The sequence below is a fragment of the Polypterus senegalus genome, chromosome 12 (genome assembly GCF_016835505.1).
Source record: "Polypterus senegalus isolate Bchr_013 chromosome 12, ASM1683550v1, whole genome shotgun sequence".
NCBI lineage: Eukaryota > Metazoa > Chordata > Cladistia > Polypteriformes > Polypteridae > Polypterus > Polypterus senegalus.
The window spans coordinates 136,111,045-136,136,574 of NC_053165.1; the positions used below are offsets into that span (position 1 = coordinate 136,111,045).

At 36.8% G+C, this 25,530-nt stretch overlaps 1 protein-coding gene across 1 annotated transcript in view; it reads right to left on the reverse strand.

The window, feature by feature from the left end:
- Positions 1–773: 773 nt before the first annotated feature.
- LOC120541688 (AP-3 complex subunit beta-2) overlaps positions 774–25,530 on the reverse strand; it is a 104,799-nt gene continuing 80,042 nt past the window's right edge. Inside the window, exons 20-27 of the mRNA XM_039773564.1 lie at positions 24,826–25,000; positions 24,389–24,464; positions 18,266–18,375; positions 14,728–14,959; positions 13,208–13,292; positions 9,933–10,030; positions 6,956–7,094; positions 774–4,920 (exon numbers count right to left, since the gene is read on the reverse strand). Of these exons, the coding sequence (XP_039629498.1) occupies positions 4,770–4,920; positions 6,956–7,094; positions 9,933–10,030; positions 13,208–13,292; positions 14,728–14,959; positions 18,266–18,375; positions 24,389–24,464; positions 24,826–25,000 (1,066 nt within the window). The 3' untranslated portion in view covers positions 774–4,769. The remainder of the gene's footprint in view (positions 4,921–6,955; positions 7,095–9,932; positions 10,031–13,207; positions 13,293–14,727; positions 14,960–18,265; positions 18,376–24,388; positions 24,465–24,825; positions 25,001–25,530) is intronic.

A 25,530-nucleotide genomic window follows, 5' to 3' on the forward strand; every position in this document is an offset into this window, starting at 1 on the left:
AGTCTTAAACCCCTGTATTGAAGTGAAACCTTCATTCCACTGGCCTGGCATCCCATTTTCTAAATACAGAGAACAAGAAACTATTTACATAGGTGCCATTAGGCAACAGATAAACTTCCAGAGGCCTTATTAGTAGCCACCCTTGTAGAGAAATGAGGGAGTTTCTGCATCTGATTTTAGATGGATTAAACTGATTTGGAGGGCCAACTTCCATGTGGGACTTTTGTGGATTGACTCCAATAGGTTATGATCCCAACAGCTGTTATTGAATAGTGCGTTGTTGAACTGCACCATGTCTTTATACCATTGGATATGGTGTAGATATCTACAATTTTTTGTGTTTCCAACTTTTGACTTTACCTTTAATTAATCAGGCCCAGTGAAAGCTTTCCACTGTGATTTGTCTTAATTATCTTGAGAAAGCTCTTATCAGATTTTTCTCTTGGTCCTTGCATTATCTCTGAGCCTTCCCAAACTATATGTCACTTATCTCTGGTCCCTAATGAACTCATTCATCTTTCAGTTTTCATAGATGATGTCCAGCCCCCATAATCAATGGGGGTATTGTATCCTTAAGTTGTATTTTTTTTACTGCTGTCTTTGCTAACTGTGGTTATTGCTACCCACCATTCTTTCACAATTTTGCTTCTTTTTGCTGACTCCTCACACCTTCTTTAACCATTCTGGTACAACCCAGACTTTTCTTCTTAAAGAAATTGCTTAACAGTCCATCAGCATTATTTTTCAAATATAGAAAGCACTAATAGCCAAAATCAGGATGTGAAATATAATTTATTAGAAGAAAGTTTAATTTGACCATATACTCTTTCAGAACACAAGGTGATACACTGTTTATAGATGCTCTAATAAATCAATACATTCAGAAGGTACATCTTTATTTTAATTCCAAGTAAAAATATTTTTGCAAACAGTAAATACACCTCAGTTAAAGTAAACCTGATTTATCAATGACTGGTATCTCATCTTATAAGCACAGATGTAATTGAGCAGATGCCTCCAGTGCTCAGGGTTAGAGGGCCAAACTAGCTGGGGGTCTTGTAGTCAATGTCTTTTCTGGCATTTTCCTTTGTTTCTGCTTTCGATTGACATTTTAGATCATGAGTCAAGTCTGAAATATTTTGTTCAGGCAGCCCGACTCCAAATCTCACAGATGCATTGTGAAGTACTTTTTCTGTTTGTATTTCATTTAAAAAGTATATTAAACCTGTACATCAGGTGTTCAGATGTGTACAAGTCAGAATTTGTATTTCAAAGGAGTAGTACTAGGGTGTCGTACCATGTTAGCCATTATGAATGTAGAGAAAAGCCAAGCAAAATGACACCTTTTATTGGCTATCTAAATAAAAGGTGTCATTTTGCTTGGTTGTTCTCTATTTCAAAGGAGAAATTCAATGATCATTCATTGGAAATTACTTGCTTTTTAACAATCATTTAGGTAAAAAATAATAGGATAAAACCAGACAAGACTTTGAACATACTTCATATGCTTGAAGACAAACCCAAACTGCACAAATCGGTACATTTTATAACGGATTCTCAGTTTGCATCCATAGAGTTGTAGGAAATATAATAATCTAATTAGGCAAAGATTGTAGTGTCATGTAGAAATTCAGCTTTGAAGAAAAGTGTAACTACAATGACTCCTAGTCGCCACTGTGGTCCTCTAGGACCTAGACTGGGGACCCCGATTTAGCCGATTGGTTTGAAAAGGGGATTGGAACCATGTAATATTCATACTAAGCAAATGCTCAATTATCAGGAGGTCTTTTTTATGAATGAAAGATGAAGTTGTCCTTCAGCCAGTCTTTCAGAATCTCTGGATAATTCATATCCCATGCTGCCTGTTATTTCGTCTACCTTAAGGGGAGTTCAAACAACAGAGTTCTATCAGGAGAAAAAAATCATGGTATTGGTGATTTCAGAGCTGTTATTCTAAATCATGGCTAACTGATGACCAGTGGAGCAAGAGCTGCCTATAATGAACACTTACTGATAAACTGCCATGTAAGGCACTAGAATATAAGCCATGGTAAATTCTCCACAATCCCAGTGTTAACCTTCCTGCTCTTAATCTCACCCAAGTTACATTATGGGTACAATTAGGAAGTGAAAGTGAAGCTATATAAAATCAGACTATTTCTCTTGAGAAACATTCAAGGGGTAATCAAAAAATATGGAAAAAAAAAGAAGCACAGGTCTATCATCCTAAAATGATTACATGTAAAATGCATTTAGAAAGTATTCAGACCCCTTCTCTTTTTATATGTTGATATGTTGCAGCCTTATGCCAATCTCATTTAATTCCATTTTAACCTGTCCATACCCCAAAATGACTAAGCAAAAACAGGAATTTAGGAATATATTTGCAGATTTATTAAAAATAAAAAAAGGAAATATCACATTAACACAAGTATTCAGATCTTTTGCTATGAGACTTCAAATTTAGCTCAGGGGCATCCCATTCTACTGATTGTCGCTGAGTTGTTTCTACAAATTATTTGAGGTCCACTGGTGGTGAACTGTATTGACTGGACATTATTAGGAGAGTCACATATCTCTCTATAGATGGTCCCACTATATCATGTGTATCCGAGCAAAAACCAAGACATGAAGTCAAAAGAATTGCCTGCAAAGATTAGGAACAGGACTGTGTTGAGGTACAGGTCTGGGGAAGGCTATACAATTTTTCTGAAGCATTTCAGGTTTCCAAGTTGTCTCCATTATTTTTAAATATAAGAAGTTTGGAACAACCATGACACTTTCTAGAGCTGGCTGCCTAAGAAAACTGAACAGTTGGTTGGGGTAGGGAAAAGAGATAATTAAGAACCTGGTCACTCTGGCTAAGCTCTAGGGAACTTGTGTTCAGATGAGAGAAATTACCAGAAGAGCAACCACCAAATGACCTTCAGACTGTGAGAAACAAGCTTCTCTCGTCGAAAAACCAAGGTTGAACTGCTTGCCCTCAATTCAGGTAGAAACCAGGCATCAATCTTCATTCCAAAGGTGAAGTATGATAGTAGCAGCATCATGCTGCGGGATTGCTTTCCAGGGTTGGAGGTTTGTAGAATACTTGGAGTTTGTAATAAACTCAATGGAGCAAAGTGCAGAGATGTCCCTATTGAAAACCTGATCCAGAGCACTCTGGACCTCAGACTGGGCCAAAGGTTCTCCTTCCAGCAGGATGATAACCCTAAGCACAAGGCAAAGACAACACAGGGAACAACTCTGTGATTGTTTTTAAGCAGCCCAGTCAGAGCCTGAACTTGACCCCATTCAAACAACTTTTGAGAGACCTGAAAATTGCTGTCCACTGACTGCCTCCATCCAGCTTGACAGGGCTGGATAGGATTTGCAGAGAAGAATGGCAGAAAAATCCAGTCCCAGATATGCGAAGCTTGTTGTGTCAGATCCAATACAGCTCCAGGCCACGATCATTGCCAAAGGGGCTTCATCTAGCTACTGAAAAAAGGACCTGAATACTTGTGTCAGCTGGACATTTCAGTTTTTCACATTTAATAAATTTGCAAAAATTTCTAAAATACTGTTTTTGCTTTGTTATTCTGGAGGATTGACTGATGATTGAGGGGAAAAAATTAAATTAATGAATTTAGCATAACGCTTCAACATAATAAAATGTTTAAAAAGTGAAGGGGTCTGTATACTTTCTGTAGCACTGTAGCCCTCTTTGAAACAAATCTGGCTATCTCTGCTACTTATGTTGATATGAAAAGACACCCTTGAAATAAGAGGTTGATGTCTATAATAGATCCATAGAATAAACCAACATATTGAACAACACAGAGAAAACAATTTGAAACTGACTGAGTGAATTCAAATGATGATGGATTCTGATATGAATGTTAACAGTATAGTGGGCAGAAACTGGCTCACAGCGGCAAACTAGTAAGAAAAGTATCTTTGTCCATTTTGTAGGTACAGAAGGGCCTTATATTCACTATCTGGAGCTAATGTTACTCACGCTTCAGAGTGTTTAAGAGTCTTTGGCAATTGGATAAGGAAGGGGGTTTGGTTATTAGCATTTTGGGTTATCCACCTATGTTAATGGCTAATGGTTCAATGACAGGTGGGACCGTCAAGACACTGTTGTATAACAGCCTTGGGTCATCTGGGTGATCTTTAACCCAGGCCATGGGAGATAGCCTGAAATCAGTTGAATATTATTATTAATAAGATAGTGGATAATGTGGGTAAAGAGATAGCCAACAAGACTTCAACTTGATTCCATGTCTCATTCTTTCCAACTGCATCTGATTTTATTTTGTCCCCCTCATGATCTTATTGATTGATTCACAAGAAGTAACATATAACATCATATCTCTACTTAGTCTGATTTGGGGTTATTTGAGCCAGAGCCAGTCCGGGCACAAGGCAGGAAACAGCCCTGGACAGAGTCGCAGTCCAGTGCAGAATCCACTAACACACATTGCTTTACTCACAGTTGCAGGGCCAGCTTGACCATTAACCTAACATGCACGTCTTTAAGAATAAATTGGTTTAAGAAACATCTTATGCAGCATGATCATTTTAACACCACTTAACTGGATTTTCATTTGTAAAAGAAATTTATGCTGAAATTGTTTTTTATCAGAGTTTCTGTGGCTCAGCAGCAATGCACCATCAGTATGACAGACTGGCTGAAGGACATGAAAAGGGAGATGGAGTGAAGGTACAGTTTCTCAAAAAGATGACTTCAGGAGTTGTCAGAGGAAAGGGCACATTTTTTCATCTCAGTGGGATATCGCCTGAAGAATATCCTTCACCAACATAGTACCAATTACCATTTTCTCACAGTTCACGGTGACTTGTGCAGTGCACTCCTCTTTTGTAATCACCGTTACAAGCACTAGGCTTCCACTAGATAATGTCTTGGCAGCAAATCTGTAAAACAATTAAAAATGTTTTAATTAAGTCCTTTCTTTTCTCTACAGTTTAAAATATATTATGATTTAAAATAATTACAAAAAATAGCACTGTTTAGGTGGCCTGGAGGACTTGAGAATTATAGTCAGGAAAAAGGCTAACCTGGACAGAGTAAGGCTGCAGTGACTGCAGGTTTTCGTTCCTATCATTTTCATAATTAAAGGACAGACCTAGCTGATAATTAGAGTTGGTATTTAATTATATTGTTTGTTTGTGCTTTCATTCAGCCAAGGCAAATTTTAATTGCTTTACAGAGCATTTAGAACCCATTCATTTGCTTTTAAAGCAATATGTTTTTAGATTAAATTTTCGTTAACCCAACACCCTTAATTGCCTATTTTAGTTTTAACCAACTACATTTAGGTTTTAATTGTTTTGTGTTTTCTTAACCAACTATCAGTTAATAATGCGGTGTAGATGATAAAGGAGCCACCAGCTCTCCTGATAAATTGCTCCATTTATAACGGTGAATGTGCATCATGAAATATCTGCTAGTAAATTTTATTTAGAAATAAATGAGAGAAAAAAGGGAGAGTTGTGAAGTGCAAATCTGTTCCAGTCCACAAAATGTGTCCTCAGAAAAGGAAATTCTACAATGTAATTAAAAGCAATGTGGTTAAATACCAAGTTTCATTATCAACAAGGACTGTCTCCTAATTAAGAATCAGAATAGAATGAAAACCTGCACCCACTGCGGCCTACCAGGACTATGAGTGACTATCCCTGCTGTCATGTTTACTGCAAGGCACTTAATGATGACCAGTCACCTCCTATTCAGCCCATTGTTTATCATTCTTGCACCCACATAACCAGCCTCTCATAGAAATTCACCACCTCTGTCAACCAGCCTGTAAGTGGAGCCTCCTCTTTGGACATTCCAGCATGTATATATATATATATATATATATATATATATATATATATTTACACAGTATATAATATACAAACACAAATATACACATTTAAAGAGCTGGGGGCTGGTGCTTCCCCTTGGCGGCATTCTGATCAGGCTTATAAATGACACAGAACAAGGTGCTTGAAAATTAACATTTACCTACATGGCTGCATAGTCACATACATCATTTGTGTGCCACACTTCGTAAATGTAAAAAAAATATATATACAGTATATATATATAGATATATATATATATGTGGAAGTGAAGGTCTGTGATCTGCTAGGTTGTTTTAAGATATATAATTCATTCTCTCCCTTTCCGGATTATTAGCTACATAATATATATACACACCATTTTAAAATGGTATACCATGCAATCCAACTAGGTAGAATCTATGGTTTTAATTTAATCTGCTGTGTTATGTTTTTGTTTTGCTTATCCTTTGCTGTGTGTAGATTTTAAAAATATTTTCTTTCTAATAATTTAATAACTCTTGCTTACCTTTATTGTCAACTGTATGTATAAATTCAGTGAAGGTTGCTTCTGTGACTGCCTGCATAACTAATATAAAGCACTTCCTGGAAAGTTACCAAATATATACTACCAAATAGTATAGCACTAAATTTTGAGACACTACTTACACATAAAAACTGATTCTAATACTCAGTTAATCATAATAATGAAGGTCTGCGTCACAGAAAAGCTATGTGGCTACACCCGATACAAACACTTGAATTATACAGTATGACACATTGTATGGCCAATTGACAAAACAAAATGTCTTTGTCCCTAATATGTGAACATTCCACTTCGTCACTTTGAAATACTAATGTAACTTTCATTACAGTATTGTTTGATCTACAGTATGTGATAGTTTATAATAATGCATGCATACTGTTAAATAAATGTAAAACATGAATGACACACATAGGAAGTATGACCATCCTGATTAAAATTGGGATGTTCTGTGCAGCAATGATATTTTCCCCAAATTAACGAAATAAGATATAATAATTTTTAACAAAACAATAAATCTTAAGAACTGATAACTCAGGAGAGGTTTTTAGCTTTAAAAAAACTGGCGATTCAGCTCACCTAAACTCTTTATCTGATCCGCAGGGAACCCGACTCAGATTTGCAGCCGAAGTCACTTTCTGAGCCACCACGTAATCAATGTGAGATTTCTCTGCAAGTGTTATTTTCTCTGATATTTCATTCATTCCCATCAAATATCCTGCATAAGAAAAGGAAACTGAGCAGCCAGTTTATGCACCACCACGAAAGAGCATACATGCTAGGGTGCCTTTAAGGAAACCAACACTAGCAGGTCATAGATTTTGACTAAATATGTATGTAAAATAGAATGAAGATATTTTTCTGGAATTTTGAAAAGTTTGTCTAGTTAAATAAGTTGTTATAAGTAATTAGGAAATAGTTAAAACCAAATTCTAAGGCAACTATGAATTAAGTGTATTTAGACAGACAACTGAGCAGTTTCCTGGTTTCATGGTGCAAAGAGGGCTGTCCATGCCTGAGTGCATTGTTGTTAAGAATGTATTTGGCACAATTCCATTATTTTTTATGTTTTTGTGACATCATAACACTGCTTATTTTTTGTCACTTGGATAATGTCATTTTGTTAACAACATCTGTTAATGACATCTGTTGCAATGTTTGCGAATGGACAGCAAAGTGATGAGTGACATGGTCCCTCCAAAGTTATGAAAGACTAATAGACTAATATTTATGCTTTGGACCAAACAAATGTCTGACCTAGCATTAGTTTTGAACTAAAAACCACAAAAATAAAAATAATATGATAGAATTGATTGGTATTAGTTTAACAACTTGGAGTTTGAATTTTTATTTTGGCTTTGCTGGTTTGGTTTATCCTAATATGTAGCCTTTTGACTTAGGTATTCTTTTGGACATCTTCTTTTGCGGGGTTGTTTAAACAAACTTCTTTTGTATTAACTACTACAGCAATCATAGCAATCTTCATGTCTCATACAGTAAACTCTTGTTCTCCTAAAATACAATTGTATAGAGCCAAAAGAAACCCAAATATGCTTGAAAAAGTGCAATGAAGTGCCCCTACCCAGAATGCATGTCTGCTACCAAGTGGCTGATTTTTCCTGTCACTTACAGAAATGGCCACTGAGTGAAATTCTATCTCTAACCAACAAAAGATGGCTCCCGTCTCAGGTCTTCAAGAGGACACTAAAAGATAGCTGTACTGGTGACTCTGAACTGGCCCAGTGTGAGGGAGTGTGAGAATGATGGAACCATTCAAAGTCTCTTCCCTCATTTAACCCAATGATGCCAGGATGGGCCCACTGGATAGACACTGGCTCCCTATGATCCAGAACTGAATAATCCACTGTAGCATAGCTGGATGTTTGGATAGATGTACAACAATACAAAAGGCACAGTTTGGTGCAATTATTTTTATCCTTAACATATACAAAGTGAAAGTACAGTGATTATCTAGTTAAGGGGAAATACTGAGTTATTTACATGCATTTTTTATTGCTAGTGAAGAAGGCAGTGACGGTGGGTGTATCAAATTTGAGAGTGATTGGTGGTCTGTTGTGGTGGGCCAATAGATCAACAATTCCATTTCATTAGTTAGTACAAATATTATGCAATTAGGCTCAATATTATATCAGTCTTTATTTGACATTCTAATTGTGAAGAAAAATGTTTTTTAATGTATATACTTTGGGTTCTTAAGATATTCTGCCTTCGTCAAGATATCATCTAGTCTCCTTAGTTTAAGAATTTTAAAAACAATATTTAACTTATTGTAAATGTCTAAAATTGTACATCAGTAATAATCATCCATCCATCAATTATCTAACCCGCTATATCCTAACTACAGGGTCATGGGGGTTTGCTGGAGCCAATCCCAGCCAACAAAGGGCGCAAGGCAGGAAACAAACCCCGGGCAGGGCGCCAGCCCACCACAGGGCGTTGATAATAAACAGTATTAACAAAATCTATGATATTTTTATTTTATTAAATTTTAGTGGTTACTTCTATCAGTGTGTTTTCTAATTCTAGCATTTCATTAATCCATTAGGAATATACTGCAACAGGGTTCAACTCTATGACCTTGTCTTACAAGCCTGCCTAAAAAGCACAGAAACAATTGAGCTAATGGAATGTTCCTACGGTTCATGGTCACCACTAAGGGTGCCCAGTACGACACTCAGATGCCACAAAATCTAGCAATGCAATGGTTTATTGCAGGGAAAAGACCCCAAATGTGATGCAATCATAGATCTGTCCTGTTTATCTTCCTTCTAGAGCTCCTACCTATAATGATGCCAAATCCTCCTTCACCTCCTTATCAGGTGCCTATACTTTGCCTATACTCTGTTCCTGGCTCTAAGTTTACCTGGTAGAGGAATGGGAGATGCTTTTAAGAGACCCAGAATTACTTCCAGTGCCTGATTTAGCTCCTGCTAAACTTCTTAAAGGGACAGGCCCTGAATAGTAACTCTGGGACATCACAACTCCTCTGCTATTACTCTGTAGTTCTCAGAAAAATAAGACCTTCCTTTCTTGTCCTCTGGAACACCATGTAATCCCAATGAGGGAAGGTCCCAGAGAACCCTGTATCCATAATTAAGATCTTCTTATAAAAGCTTGATGTCTAGCATTTGTTAACACCAGGAAGCTGACATTAGCACACTGCTCTTGGAAGAAGTCCACAGCTTAACTCTATTAAAATGTTTATTTTTTAAATATCTTCAAACACTGCAATATTCAATACTGGTTTGATTTTATGAAAAACTCTTGCAAAATGACACCTTTTGTTGGTTAACTAAAAAGATTACAATATGCAAGCTTTCGAAGGCAACTCAGGCCCCTTCTTCAGGCAAGATGTAAGGGGCCTGAGTTGCCTCGAAAGCTTCCATATTGTAATCTTTTTAGTTAGCCAATAAAAGGTGTAATTTTTCTTGGCTTTTCTCTACATTCATAATGGCTAACGCGGTACAACACCCTAGTACTGAAAAACTCTTAAAATCTCAAGCTGGTGAGCCTTTTCCCTTCATGCAGTTCTTACCTTGCTCTTTTTTGAACTCGTTCTCACTCATAAATACTGGAATCATAAGTTCCCCAACTGGTGGCTGGATAGACACAAAGAAGCTGCGAGTGTGTGTGCTAAGGAGGGAAGGAGAATCAACAACATCAGTAACAACAGAAGTGAATACCTGCTTCTATCATAACAATAGCAGAAAACATTTTAAAGTATGCAGTGTTTAATTGCAAGATGGATTGTTACATCGTCCTAAATGAGTTTTTTTTTATTTTTCAGCTATGGTTTGCTTTTTTCCAATGGCACTTTTAAATAGTGGTATATAAGCAAGCAAAAAACTATTTTCATTTACTAGGGGGCTCTCCCCCAGGCAGGCGCTACACGCTAGCCACATTGCGGCTCTGCCACTAGTGTATTGGGAAGCAGATGTACAATTTAAACATATTGTTATTTTCATGGGAATTATTACATATGCATAATAGAAGTAACTATTTTACATTAAAGCGAGTAATTAACCATAGCAAAAAAATAAATTGAAAGAAAATTATGTTTCATGTTGCACCAGAGGTATTTGTTGCATTATACGTTTTTGTTCTGTTTGGCTTTGAAAGTAACACGCAAATAGTTTTTAAACTTACACTTTTTCTGTAAAACTTCAGTGAAAGCAATATTAGGAATTAAATTTTCATCAATATCACATTGAATTTTGATTCTGTGCTTGGACTTACATCGTGACAACACGATGTATATATGTCCGTGAGTGAATATCATTTCTTTCTCTCTAATAAATAAACCAACTTTTTCGAATGTTTGTCCCATGATTTGTCATAGCAAAAGCTATTCTAACTATAAACATTTTCATACAAATGGCATATCAAGATCTCCTTTGGTGTCTAATATTATCCGTGGAAGATGTACTACATTACCTTTCTTGTCGCCTGATAAAATTTTACATGTTAGAATTGTTCGACCAATTTTGAATACAGCTAATCTTGTCCTATTGCATAGCCCATCACTCATACATAAATTACGATGTATCCTTCTTTCAACAGTAATTTGGCCAGTGGAAGACCTGACGGTGTTAATGGTTGTAGATATTCTAAGGAATATTGTAAGTTGATGATTTCAATTTCATCTTCCGCACCATCAGCACCAACTGTATCAGCAAAGTCTATTGATATGCATTTAACCAATTTGCCGTGTAACCGATCGACAATTTTCTTATTAATTCATTTGACTTCATCGTTTCTCGGTGCTTGGATTGCCCGTGTACTCATTTCTTTTTTTGATAACCTTTTTTGGATGAAATGTTTCAATAAGATTTGAACATAATAAGTCTTCTTTTATTGAGAACTTAAAGTGAGGAAAACATAAAAAATTATAAGAGCTGAGAGCGCAGGAACTATGTCTGACAAAAGCATTTACACGAACGAGAGGTGAGAAGACAATGGACGTGGGCCGTTAAACTGAAATGGTTGAGAGGAGGGCAGGGCCCTTTCTACCAACTTGAAAATATCTCTTGGCCATAGTCTAATCTTGTCTCAAGATTTTCTTTTATAATAGATAATGAACTATACCTGCATGTTTAATTTTAATAATAAATTATAAAAGCCTTTCCAGTGTTTGCAATGTGTGCAGAAAGAAAATAAATAAATCATGTAGGATTTGTGCTCTGACAAGACATTTACTAATTGTCAATAGGATTCATAGCATGCCTTTCTTCATAGCAATCTGTGTAGTACTGATTAGAATAACACTACTTTATGAACATTATCCCTGTGTCACCTGCAAAGAAACCATTTTTAGGAAAAGTTTACTAATTTAAAAAATGCCATTGAAGAACGTTTAGTAGATTTTGCCTACCACAGTTCCGCAAAATTTATCCATTTCTGTTTCCTTCAACAAAATATAGTATTGCTTATAATATACTTGATACAATTTCATTTTTGCTTTCTGTTGCCAACAAAAATCTCTTTTCTGTGTACAAATGACAACATTTTCAGCCATTTTAAAATTACCATAAAAAGCCCAGTGAGTATTAGGCATCTGCGAGCAGAATACAGAATATGTTAGAACTTTACCTCCTCTTCAGGACTCGACCTAACCTTTCAGTTGGGTGCTTGAGCTAGACTATGGAAGCTTTTTCCAGCATGAGGAGACGAGAGTCGCTGGTGGAATTGTACAAGGCAGATTATGAAAATTCAGAGAATCAGTTGTAACCTCTGAATGTATCTTTCTAAGTAGAAAAAGGTGTCAATTCTTATTTATTTCTTGGGTGTCAGAGATTTGAAAATAATAAACAGACATCATCGTCTATAAACAGGAGCAAGACAAGTTGATAAGTGAACCTTCATAATAGGGGCAAACTTGTCTTGAATGCTAAATTGGGGACCTGCAATAGATTAACAAAATGCTGTTGCTTCTGTTTGAATGGAGTCTTTTTTTTTTTTAAATAAGTACACACAACGATGCCTCTTTTGACACATCTGCAGCTGATGCATGGACTGTGAGACATTACAACAACCAAATGTCCTTGGATATATTAACTGAAGTGAAAGCACAGCTTGACACCGTTAAGATGCTGAAAACACAAGAAAATGTAATTTAAATGTAATTAAAAAAATAAAATGTTAAAAAAAAAAAACTTGAAATGGTTCAAATCAATTGAATCGGCTCCTTTCAGTCCAGTGAAACAGCAGTTGTACCTCTGCACTGCTGAGCTGTCACCCTATAATGGAGTATGAATCTAGCAAGCCTTTGTAGGAACGTTATTTTGACTGCATGTACTCTTAGTCTTATACTTTAGGTCACTAGCCAGAATTTACAGCCAGAGGTGAAGGTGGAGATATTGACTCCCTAGTAAATCGAAAGATTTACATTATACTTTGTCAGCAGTTATCTGGCTTTGACAAAAACAGGTTAGTAAAAGCAGGTGCAGGCATTAGTCAAATTCAGGTAAAAGGTCAACATTACTAATCAGGCAAAATACAAGAATGAAAAGGGCAGGTTAAAAATCAGATCCAAAAATCATCAAAAGGTGATAGCAATATTTGCAGAATAATACTCCAGTAGTAAGTAAAACAGATTCATTAGCTAAGTACTGAATCAATATAATAAGTGTGTTTAGAAATGTGACAGCAAAGTAATCACCATTGCTAAGTGCAGAGTAGAGTGTGTCTGAGTGCAGACGTAAAATATGGTGACAGGTAGATGATATAACATGACAATATAATGTATGTTGTATTTAAGGAGACTTACTTTTGTCACTACAACATAGAACAAAATAAAGATATTCCACATACCACAGCTGGAAGTTAGCAGCTTGAGTTGAGTCACAGAAGTCAATTCCCATAACGACAGTTGCTACCTCACCAGGAGCCAAAACCTCTAATATCAGAAAAGTAAAAGGTGTGAAGCACAGGTGTTGATGTAATATTTCCATCAAAAGTGATTTGTAAATAAAGTACCAGTCATCCATTTCAATAAAATCAAACTATAGCAATAAAGAAATATCTTCATTGGACAGACTGGCTAAGCAGGCTTTAAACATTTATCCATATAATACAGTACAGTTCAAGGTCCAACTGAAAAGAAACCTTTTGGGTCCATGATCCTTGAGAATGGAAAGGTCAAAAGTCATCTGACCTTGATCAACAAACCAATCAGGTCATCCTGGGCATTAAATAGTATATAATGCAGGGTGTTTTATTTGAATTTGGACAGAATTGCCCTTAATCTGATACTGTATTAGCCACTCATAATGTTACTATGCTCCATCTACTCTGATGTCCTGTTTCAAGGCCAGTAATAAATAAATATGTGCAGTAATGTATATATAACAAAGTTACTCTCTGAGTGCCTTGAGATTCTTTAGAGGTCAAGACAGATATTGTATATGCAAGAAGAAATACATGCTGTTAGGTATACTGGTGACCCTAAATTATACTGTATGTGTATGAATGAGCCTGGCTGTACGTGTGTGTGAGTGCTTTTTGTGAGTGTGTTTCTACTGAAGCTATGAAGTGGAAAGGTCACCTCAGAGCCCAGGTTACTCAGCCTGTTGCTCAAGTGAAGTGTTTTATTGATATGACAGTAATTTTTTTAAGGCTATTTCTAAAGAGGTGCACATTTTTGCAATGCTGACAAACTATATAACATTGGGTTATTCTTCACTGAATAGACTCTCCTTAAAGAAAAATTAACAGGAATTAAAAGGGGTCTTCTTAAATTCTGCCTGCACAAACACCTTATGACATTGCTTACTGTGAAGCTTCTGTCACTCTGAGTCATTCATCCACCCATATGTTTCCACATCTACTTATTTCTTGTAACTGGAAATTTGTGATGTGCTGGAGTCTATGCAGATGGCAGGCTTAGGTGGGATGCAGAAGCAAAGCCACTCTGGGACAATTTAGAGTTGCTATTCATCCAAATAAAATGTCTTTGGACTTTCCTAGAAGAAAGCAATGGGAATTCTGGGGGAAAACATGTTAACTCCACAGGGTAGAGACTCCAGTTGTGACACAAACAACTCTTTCTACTTCACCAATGTGGAGCATTTAGTCAGAGCTACTTATTATTTTAATTAAAGGCACTGCTCATTGATTATAAACTGTGCTATAGTATATATAAATACTAATTGGGGCTTCTTACAATTCAAGAATATAATATAACAAGAAAAACAAACCTGAATAACACTTTCAGAGTTACATGTTTGATGGAGTATTTAAATCGAATCATCAAAAATAAAAAGAAAGGATGCAAATCCTTATGTTAGAATTAAATATACATTTTAGCACTGAAGGATCAAACAGGTACTGACCTATCTCAGGAAATGATTGGATTCTCATTCCAGACATTAGCTTCATCTCTTCTATTCTGACGTTCTTGACCTCTGTCTCTGAGTTGTTGGTGAACTGCACTTGCACGGCCACCATGTGCGGATCTGGGCTGAAAGGTTGCCGACTGAAACAATACTCCACTGATAAGCCTTCTCCAGTGATTCGATGTAGCAAGTTGTACATCTTTACAGAACCAAAATTTGGACTTATCATCTAGGAAGTGAATGGATATATTTTACAAAAAAGTCAAATATATAACAATATTTTCATCTTTCAAAAATATGACTTCCATTATTCTTATTCAAAAACCTATTATGAGTATTATAACATACATTCTTAAACCTGCTTAATTCAGTACAGAGATGTGGAGGACCACAGATTACGTTTGACTAATTGGGTGCAAACAACCCCTGGACCTAGGACATATCCAATGCAGTGTTCACTTTGGACACTGTACATTCACTGGAACCATTTTAGAGTCTATAATTAACCTTACCAGCACGTCTTGGTGGATGTCATAGGAATACCACATGGATATGAGGAAAAATATAGATTTGACACAGACAGGGGCAGGTGTTAAATTTTAAACTATGACACTGGCTCTGAGAGGCAGCAGCACAAACAACTATGCCATTCTGCCATCCTGCATTTTAATATTAAGTCAAAAATATACAATCTAAGGATATATATGCATGATTGCACTTAAAATTGATTGCCTGTATTACAGACCTAATAAAAAGTCTAAATTAGTGTATGCTGCCCTAATTTGAGGGTGTACATAAGACATGTAATGAGGTAAAACTACATAATAAACAAGAATGGTTGCTTCAGATATTTAAAATATTAAAATATGTGCTTCAATGTAAATGTTTAAAGTATAAATATTTTTGATTGTAATAGAAATTTGTCATTTTTGCACCCTTTGATAGAGGTCAATAGAGGAATAGGAAAGGATCAAAAATAACATCATATTTACAATCAGTGACCTTACAATAGTCTAAAATGATACCCCACATGCTTATGTTTGAAATTTGTCATGTTTTTTATCTTCCGGGAGTGGCTCTTAGAAAGCTAGGACCACCGGTGGAAAATCAAATATCAAAAATATTATCATATTCAATATTAGTAACTGGGGCGACACGGTGGCACAGTGGTAGCACTGCTGCCTCACAGAGACTTGGATTCGCTTCCCGGGTCCTCCCTGCATGGAGTTTGCATGTTCTCCCCATGTCTGTGTGGGTTTCCTCCCACAGTTCAAAGACATGCAGGTTAGGTGCATTGGCAATTGTCTCTAGTGTGTGCTTGGTGTGTGGGAGTGTGTGTGTGTGTGTGTGTGTGAGTGCGACCTGCGATGGGCTGGCACCCTGCCCAGGGTTTGTTTCCTGCCTTGCACCCTGTGTTGACTGGGACTGGCTCCAGCAAACCCCCGTGACCCTGTAGTTAGGATATGGCGGGTTTGGATAATGGATGGATATAATATCAGCAACCTCAAAAAAGCATAGAATAACACTCCTCCTGCGTAAATTAACAATCCACATTTTTTGAAGTATTGTAAAAAGGAGTAACTTTAACACCTCATATTCCATTAGGGGGAGAACCCCTGTGGTCATCTGATGTGTCCTGCATAACATCTAGTCCTTCTGATCATTTTTGCTGAAGACACTGGTTTACTCTTTATCGTAAAGCTGCAATTTCCTGCACAAAATGTGGTCCAAAATGGCCTAATTATGCTTTTTCATGTCTAGAGAACCAGATATAATAGGAAACCCTAAAAATCTTGACATCTTGCATAACATGGGATTAAGACGAGCTAAATGGTACATCATATCATATATGAGTGTTTTTCATACCAGTGAGTCAGGATAGGCTGGACAAAAAAAAAAAACAAAAACTGAATTTTAAAACATTCATAAGTAGTTCTTATTAACAAAATTACTATCTTTAAACCACAAGGTTTTTTCTGTTAATATAATTTGAGCATTTTAGTGTACTGCAGCTAACTAGGCTACAGGTGCTATCAGTGGCATTGAAATATAAAACTATAGTTTTAAAATGGAATTTTTATACAGCTGCCTAATTTGTAAACCATATAAACTATAACTACATTTGTGAAACATCTGTCTTAAATTACTATACAATGATTATTTCATTGTGACATCTGTCACCCTTTTAAAATTATACACTAAAAGCTATGATGGGAGAGGCAGTAGAGAATGGTACTACAGGCCAGAATAGGTGCTGTTTTTACTCCCTGGGCACAGGCAAATTATCAGGGCATATTGAAAAGTATGTAGTAGTCCACTTGAACATGATATGGCAGCAAGCTAGTCTTTTATGGACCATGTGAGAACTTGCTCTGTATAAAAAACAGTGGGTGATCAGAACTACAATTGCAGAGTCAACCAAATGAAATTCTACACAGATGGTTCAGTATTTACAGAGAGCATTTCTGATCTTGAGGTGGTCGCCTTATAGGGCAGGGTTGTAAAACTCCAGGACTGGAGAGCCACAGTGGCAGCAGGTTTTTATTCAAACCCTTTTCCTGATCAGTGACAAAGTTTCACTGCTAATTAACTCATTTTCACTTCATTTTAATAGCCCTTGTTTTTAAGGATTCAGTCCTCTAAATTGATTCTTTTCTTCATTAAATGACAGCCAAACAGAAATGACATGTGAAACGAGTTGAGAGATAACCAGCTAAATGGGAGCATCAAACTCCTACCAATTTCACTCCAACCATGTTCTTAATGAGAAGCTAATTCTTTCTATTAATTAAACCTGTTATTTAATTCCATGGTTTGTTGGTGCTCTCATTCTGCCACAGCAGACATTTCTAAAACTGTTGATTTTCTGTTTTTCTAAGAATACCATCAAAATGTTTTGGTGACCTTTCTTAGACCTTCATTTTTCTTTATATTCAGATATTGTGTGATAGGCACAGGTGAGCTGGTCAGGTGGCTGCATGTTTTGTGTCTCATTATTGTTTGGCCGAGTCAAGTTAATTAAAACTAAGGCAAAAGAAGTTCATTAGTAGGAAAAACTAGTCACTAATTAAGAAGATGGTCACAATGAAAATGTGCAGCCACTGCGGCCCTCCAGGATCGGAGTTTGACACCCCTGTTATAGGGCATTACATACTCGTCGCCAGTTGAGTACAGAGTAAAGAAGTGAGCAAAGGCATGCTGAAGTGTACAAGTTAAGGTGGGGAAAGATTGCCATATAAGAAATAAAGAGGGTAGCGTTTGATGTCGTATATTTGGTACTCAAAAGCATGAGCTACCTCATCTGGCAAATGGGCAGAAAACCCATTTAGGCTAAAGGGTGTTTGTTTTGTCTGTTCCATTTTTTGCTCTCACCTGTTACCTTCTATGCTTATTTGTAATAAATCCCCCTCATTTTTATATTTTGGCAACTTTGGTATTATTCTGGGACTGAGAATGCAGTGTAAAAAGAAATTTATACCATATACTTTATATGACCAAATGTAAAAGTCCTACAAAGCCAGTAAATGTTACTCACTGTGGGTGACAGTGCAGAATCAGTGAGAGAAAGCCCTTCCAAGTCAGTAACCAGGCTGTTTGATACAACGTTGTTCACAGGAGTTACCTGAGGAGAGGCTGGAGGTATAACTAAAAAAAAGGAAAAATAATGATTTCACACAAATGTCCCATTTAATGTATTACTTTTAAATAGTTTATTTGCCATTGGGAAATTGTGTTTGGTGAAAATGTGGCCTCCATCACAACACAAAACACACAAACATAATAACAAAGAGGATACATTACAACAGATGGTGAAAAAGTATTTCCATGGGAGTTTATCTTTGCCATCATGTGATTTGTCTATGGTACATCTACTTGAGCTCATGTCATTCATACAGGGTTCCTTGACAAGCTCTTTCAGAGATCAAAAACTTATTTTATTTATGTAGTCTTCACTTAACTAGCTAAGTTGGGTCTGGAAACCAATTCCAATTTACAATAATGACAGAGAAAGCTAGTACAATAAAAAACAACCACACATATCAAAAATGTAACAGAAGCTGAATTACAATAAGATTAACAATAGAAATCACAGTTTAAGCAAGCACACAGAACAATTATGAGTTTTCTAATATTTTTTCTTACATAAAATTAGACTTTGAAGAGAGAAGCTGATGACATTAAGCACTTGACATCTCCTTTCACAAAAGGAGGCAAAACAGACACTGATGGTGCCTCATGGCTAACTATTATCATTTGGGAAACTAGAACTTATTTCAAAATCAAAAGCTAGCAAATTAATTGTATTTTGTTTATGATTAACACTGCAACATTAAGAAGCCTACAGACTAGCATCTGTTTCCAAACATAACACTATTTTCATCACTTTCACAGATGTTCTGCTGGTAACTAAGCAAAAACTCTTAAAATGCAAATTCTTAATGCAGCCCATTTGTGGCAACCAAAATAGTGTTTAGGAGCTAACTCTTGAACTGAAACAATAATGTATCAGAAACATAAAACACCCAAAACAGACACACAATGGAAAGATGCTGAAGAATAAGGCTGAAAACAATAAGGCAAGCGATGACCTTTCATATTAGTATGCAAACGTGAATAATCAAGCTCAAGCACATGACTGCACAAATGACGACAGGTGCTAGATTAGTAAGAAAATGTATACATTATGCAACATTCACATGCACTTGGAGGCTTAGCTAACTGTCTTGAAAATTGGAGTATTTTAAAAAGTTTTAATGACTCCGTTAAAGAGATTTTTAAATACAGGGTGGGCCATTTATATGGATACACCTTAATAAAATGGGAATGGTTGGTGATATTAACTTCCTGTTTGTGGCACATTAGTATATGTGAGGGGGGAAACTTTTCAAGATGGGTGGTGACCATGGTGGCCATTTTGAAGTCGGCCATTTTGGATCCAACTTTTGTTTTTTCAATAGGAAGAGGGTCGTGTGACACATCAAACTTATTGGGAATTTCACAAGAAAAACAATGGTGTGCTTGGTTTTAACATAACTTTATTCTTTCATGAGTTATTTACAAGTTTCTCTTTGTTTACAGCCATTGACATGTCACAGAGGTTAACACGTGAGGAGCGGATAGAAATTGTGTTGATGTCTGGTGAACGCAGTAACCGGGTCATTGCAGCAGATTTCAATGCAAGACACCCTACGAGACCACCCATCTCCCATGCTACAGTTAGCAAACTGCTTGCTAAGTTTCGTGAAACTGGTTCAGTGTTGGATTTGCCAAAATGTGGACGTATGAAAACTGTCACTAATGAAGAAACATCAGTGGCTGTCCTAGCTTCATTTAGCAAAAGCCCACAGCGTAGCATTCGCTGCATGTCACTGGAGAGTGGCATTAGTTGAACATCCCTTTGGCGGATATTAACTACTCACAAATGGCACCCTTACAAACTCCAGCTACTGCAGCATCTCAACGAGGATGACCCAGATTGGCGCACTGAATTTGCAGAATGGGCAAAACAAAAATTGGAACAGGACCCTCAGTTTACGCAGAAGATTTTGTTCAGTGATGAGGCAAACTTTTATGTGAATGGTGAAGTTAACAAACAAAACCACCGCTATTGGTCTGACACTAACCCACATTGGATAGATCCCTCCAAGACTGTTGGAACAAACAAATTGATGGTATGGTGTGGCATATGGGGTACAAAGATAGTGGGGCCATTCTTCATCAATGGAAACCTCAAGGCCACTGGATATGCGAAATTGCTACATGATGATGTGTTTCCCTCTTTATGCACTGAAGCTGGCACGTTCCCTGGGTTTTTCCAGCAAGATGGTGCACCACCACATTATGGGTGTCAGGTCCTTGCATTCCTAGATGAACAGTTTCCTGGAAAGTGGATTGGTCGTGGGCCAGTTGAATGGCCCCCAAGGTCTCCTGATCTGACCCCCTTAGACTTTTATCTTTGGGGTCATCTGAAGGCAATTGTCTATGCTGTGAAGATACGAGATGTGCAGCACCTGAAACTACGGATACTGGAAGCCTGTGCTAGCATTTCTCCTGCGGTGTTGCTATCAGTGTGTGAAGAGTGGGAGAAGAGGGTTGCATTGACAATCCAACACAATGGGCAGCACATTGAACACATTTTATAAGTGGTCAGAAACTTGTAAATAACTCATGAAAGAATAAAGTTACGTTAAAACCAAGCACACCATTGTTTTTCTTGTGAAATTCCCAATAAGTCTGATGTGTCACATGACCCTCTTCCTATTGAAAAAACAAAAGTTGGATCCAAAATGGCCGACTTCAAAATGGCCACCATGGTCACCACCCATCTTGAAAAGTTTTCCCCCTCACATATACTAATGTGCCACAAACAGGAAGTTAATATCACCAACCATTCCCATTTTATTAAGGTGTATCCATATAAATGGCCCACCCTGATTTTTCTTATTATGTATTTTTGTAACAGTGACTCATTAAAAATAACAAACAATAAAAGAACATAGCTATATACAGTGGAACCTTGGTTTACAAGTGTTTTGCAAGAAGAGCTACATTTTTTAATAAATTTTGACTTGATAAACGAGCAATGTCTTGCAATACGAGTAGTATGGATACACTTTATCTGCTGAGTGTCATGTGATCACAACTGAGCTGATGGTTCTCTCTCTTGCGCGTCTCTCTCTCCTTATCTCTCTCGCTCCCGCACGTCTCTCTCTCTCTCCTTATCTCTCTCGCTCTCGTGCGCGTCTCTCTCTCTCTTCTGTCGAGGGCAGTCGTCTCCTATTCTCCGTCTGAATGTCCGCAATTATTTTTGGATGCACTTATACGGCAAACTGCTACAGCGCTGGAAGACAGCGATTGCTTTGGGACACTCTTCCGCGTGTCGTCCCGTTGGGTGGAATCCCACAAGAGTTTAGAAACTCACTCACACCAGCCATGATTCTTTTTAAAGGTAAAGTGCAGGTTAATTTGTTTTATGTATTTTTACTTTATATTTTGTATTAATCATTTTTATTGTGAATAGTTTTGGGTTGTGGAACGAATCATCTGAGTTTCCATTATTTCTTATGGGGAAATTCACTTTGATATACGAGTGCTTTGGACTGCGAGCACGTTTCCGGAACGAATTATGCTCGCAAACTGAGGTTCCACTGTATAGTATGTTATGTTAGTAGGGTACATAAAATTCAGTACATGTTTTTAAACAGTACTTTACTATATCATGTGCTGAAAAAGCAGTACAAATAGACTTGTGAGAACTGAAATAGCTTTTGTAGGCCAATTTAAGTGATCTTTGCATTGCCTGGTGTCCTGTAGTTGGTTGTCAAGAGTCTATGGCTATTTGGAGTTCAAATGTCGTTAAACATAACATCTTTGAACGATGTACCCAATTGAGATTTAAAATCTCTTTAGAAGTCTCAATGCAAAACTGTTAGCTGCAACAGCTCATGATGGATGGCAGGTCATTGTGGGACTTTGCTGGTAAATTATAATCCCAGAGAAATATTGAGTCATTTGGATCTGCAGATAATGCATCCATGTGGTTGTTTTTAGTTTACAGAAGTCTGAAGAGTGATAGTATTACTGCCTCACAGTAAGGAGACTGAGGTTCGCATTGTGGATGTTCCCTGCATGGAGTTTTCATGTTGTCCCTGTGTCAACGTGAATTTCCTTCAAATGCATCTCATGCTCTTGTAGTAACCCTTTATAGATCTTCAAATTATGAAGAGTGTTTTATCAAGGTTTTTTCAGACTTAGTATCTATAGTAATAACTAATTATGACATATTAGCCAGTTTCAATTTTCATGTTGATAACCTGTGTGACCCTAAACCAAAATAATTTATTAACTTACTGCACTTGTTTGGCCTTAGTCAGGATATCAGCCACCCTACACATATGGCTGGACGTATGCTAGATTTAGTTATTTCAAAAGGATTAAAAAAATGACTTGAGATAATTCATAATTATTGGTATATCTGACAATTTCTACATTTTATTTGATGTTCAAATACTGGTAACTAGAATTAAGGAGCAATGTATTATTAAAACATTATTTCAATGGATACACAGCTTTTTGGTTTGCTTTAAATTATCTTGCTTCTTCCTATAGTCTAGCTTGCCTGTATCCATGCAGTCCAAGTTGTAACCTTAGATATTCTAATAGTGGTCTGCTTGTGATTTGTATCATCTGTATGTTCCATAAATATAAATGTTGTTGTTGTTTCTTCCTTTTGCTGTATGATTTCTGAGATGCAGCTACCCTTAGACCTGTCCCTGGATAAGCAGGTAAGGAAAATGAATAGACAGAATTCCTGAGCCACAGTTAGGGAGTTTGTTCCCTCCTTCATTCCTTTCTACATAAATTAGATTGCTTTTATTTTTTACTTTTACGATCATAATATCCAATAACTTGCCCTCTATAATTTCAAGGAGTAGGTGAAGTGAGCTGCTGTGACCGAGGGTCACACAAGCACAAGCACAAGCTGCAGCAGTGCATATGACTCTATTGTTGTTTCCCTGTTTTGATAAAAATCAACAAAATCTACAAGTTAAGATAACCTCTCTCCAGGTAAATCTGAAACTGGAAACTAATCTATAATTGAAGTCACTTTTTTTGAATTGAATGTTTCTCAGCTTTAATACTGAAGAGTGTCATGCTCAGATGAAGGCAGGTGCCCCAGCTGTCCACGAAACCCACTTCATTAAATCCTCTGGGACAAAGCCTAGAAACAGTAAGGAATTAATCAAGAACATTTATGTTAGGTAAAATGCTCAATGGGTGCTGGGTGGTCTTTTTCCTATCTGAAGGTTTTTTTTGTTTTTTTATGTCTTCCTGGCCATCTGACATTATCTTTGTACTCATTCTTTACATACTTAGAATACGATATTACATAGAAGGACTCTACTTTTCTACTACAATGTACTTAAATAGCTGTGTTATGTAAGCCTGTATTCATTTTTTTTTTTTCTTATTTATTATTATAACCTAATTTAGATTTTCTTTTCTGGTATTTATTTCTTTGACATTTTGTAAAGCACTTTGAGCTATATCTGCGGTGGGCTGACGCCCTGCCCTGGGTTTGTTCCTGCCTTGCACCCTGTGCTGGCTGGGATTGGCTCCAGCATACCCCTGTGACCCCGTGTTAGGATATAGTGGGTTGGAGAATGACTGACTTTGAGTTATATCCTGCGTATGAAAATGTGGAAATGAACATTGTTACTTTTATGTGAAATGTGGCTAATAGTTTTCAATCAGAGTTTTTAAAATTTTAAAAATGTGTACAGTGTGCTGTAGTTGAGATGCTTATAATTTAATGAAAATGTAACTCTCTCAGTACTTTTAACTGAATGAAAAAGTGTGCCAAATTTATACAAAATTGGTCCACTGGGTGCCAAGTTGTTTCAGGTGAACACATGGAATGTCAGACATAGCAAAGACAATACGTGCTTCTTGCATGGTACACGAATGCAAATAAAATTTATTTTTGGCAAAAAGACAAAATGAAAAGCACAATGAAAATAAAATAATTCCTTAATTTTAAAAATAAATAATTGATTCATTTTAACAAACATATCAAGCTCTGAACAGGCACAGTGAATTTAAATGAATAAAAACTTGTATGATAATCCTTTTTAAAGAAGAAAAATCATTTACTTACAGTCATCCAAGTCAAGAAGTGAAATTTCCTTTTTCTCTGGTTTTGGTTGTTTACACACCTGTTTGGAAACTGGACACTGGAAAGAATTACAAAAGAGGCATTAAACATTTGAGTGGCATAGTGGTGCATCACCACTGCTGACTCACAAATATAGTGCCCTAGGTTTAAATTCCTGGGCCCACTTGCTGTCCTGTGGGGTTTTTCTATTTTCTCCTATCTGCATGGGTTTTCCTCTCTCCAAGATTGTTTCACAACATGAAACAAGTTCTGCTAGGAAAAGCTTTGGCCTCCAGGGACCCTCTACTGAATTAAGAATGTATACAATGAATAACTAATTGGAAATGTGTATTGAAGATACCAATTTCATCAGACATGTTAAGTCTATATAACTGATATTGTCCTAAAGTTAATTAACAATGGATTGTTTCCATACTAACCTTTTTCTTCTTCTTTGTGTCAGCATCTGACTCTTCAGATTCAGACTCAGACTCTGACTCACTGCTTTCAGTTGAACTTTCTTCTTCATTTTCTGATGATGACCCAGAGCTTGGTTTATGTTCTTTTTTTTTTTTCTGGCTTGTTTTCTCCTCTTCATCCTCTCCACTCTGCTCACTGACAACATTATGAGAATACTATTACCTTAAATCTTTGAAGGAGATATCATTCATGTATAGAATTTAATTGACATACCTTTTCACAGAGTTGCACAAGTGATTTTAATGCGGAATAAAATAATTTCATCAATGGATTGTTTTGAAGAAATCAGATGCTAGACTAGTGTAATACAGGACTAATGTAGGACACTCCTGCTCATGCCTACACTGGACAAATGACAATAGTGGCCCTATAAACCTAGATACAGTCACCAATCAACCTGAAATACACGTCTTTAGAGATGTGGGAGGAAAACTAGAGACCCAAAAAAGAAGCAGAAAAAATGTGCTGTACATATAGGAAGAAGGTGCAAACTCCCACAATGGCCTGGGATTTGATCCCAGAATCAATGAAACAGCAATGCTACTCACTTTGCAACATGCCACCCATGTGGTTCTTTAAAAGTATTTAGTCATTACAGTGGGCCTCTTTGTCATATTCTAGCAGATAGCTAAGATTCCAGCATTACAAAGGGATCCTAGCCATTT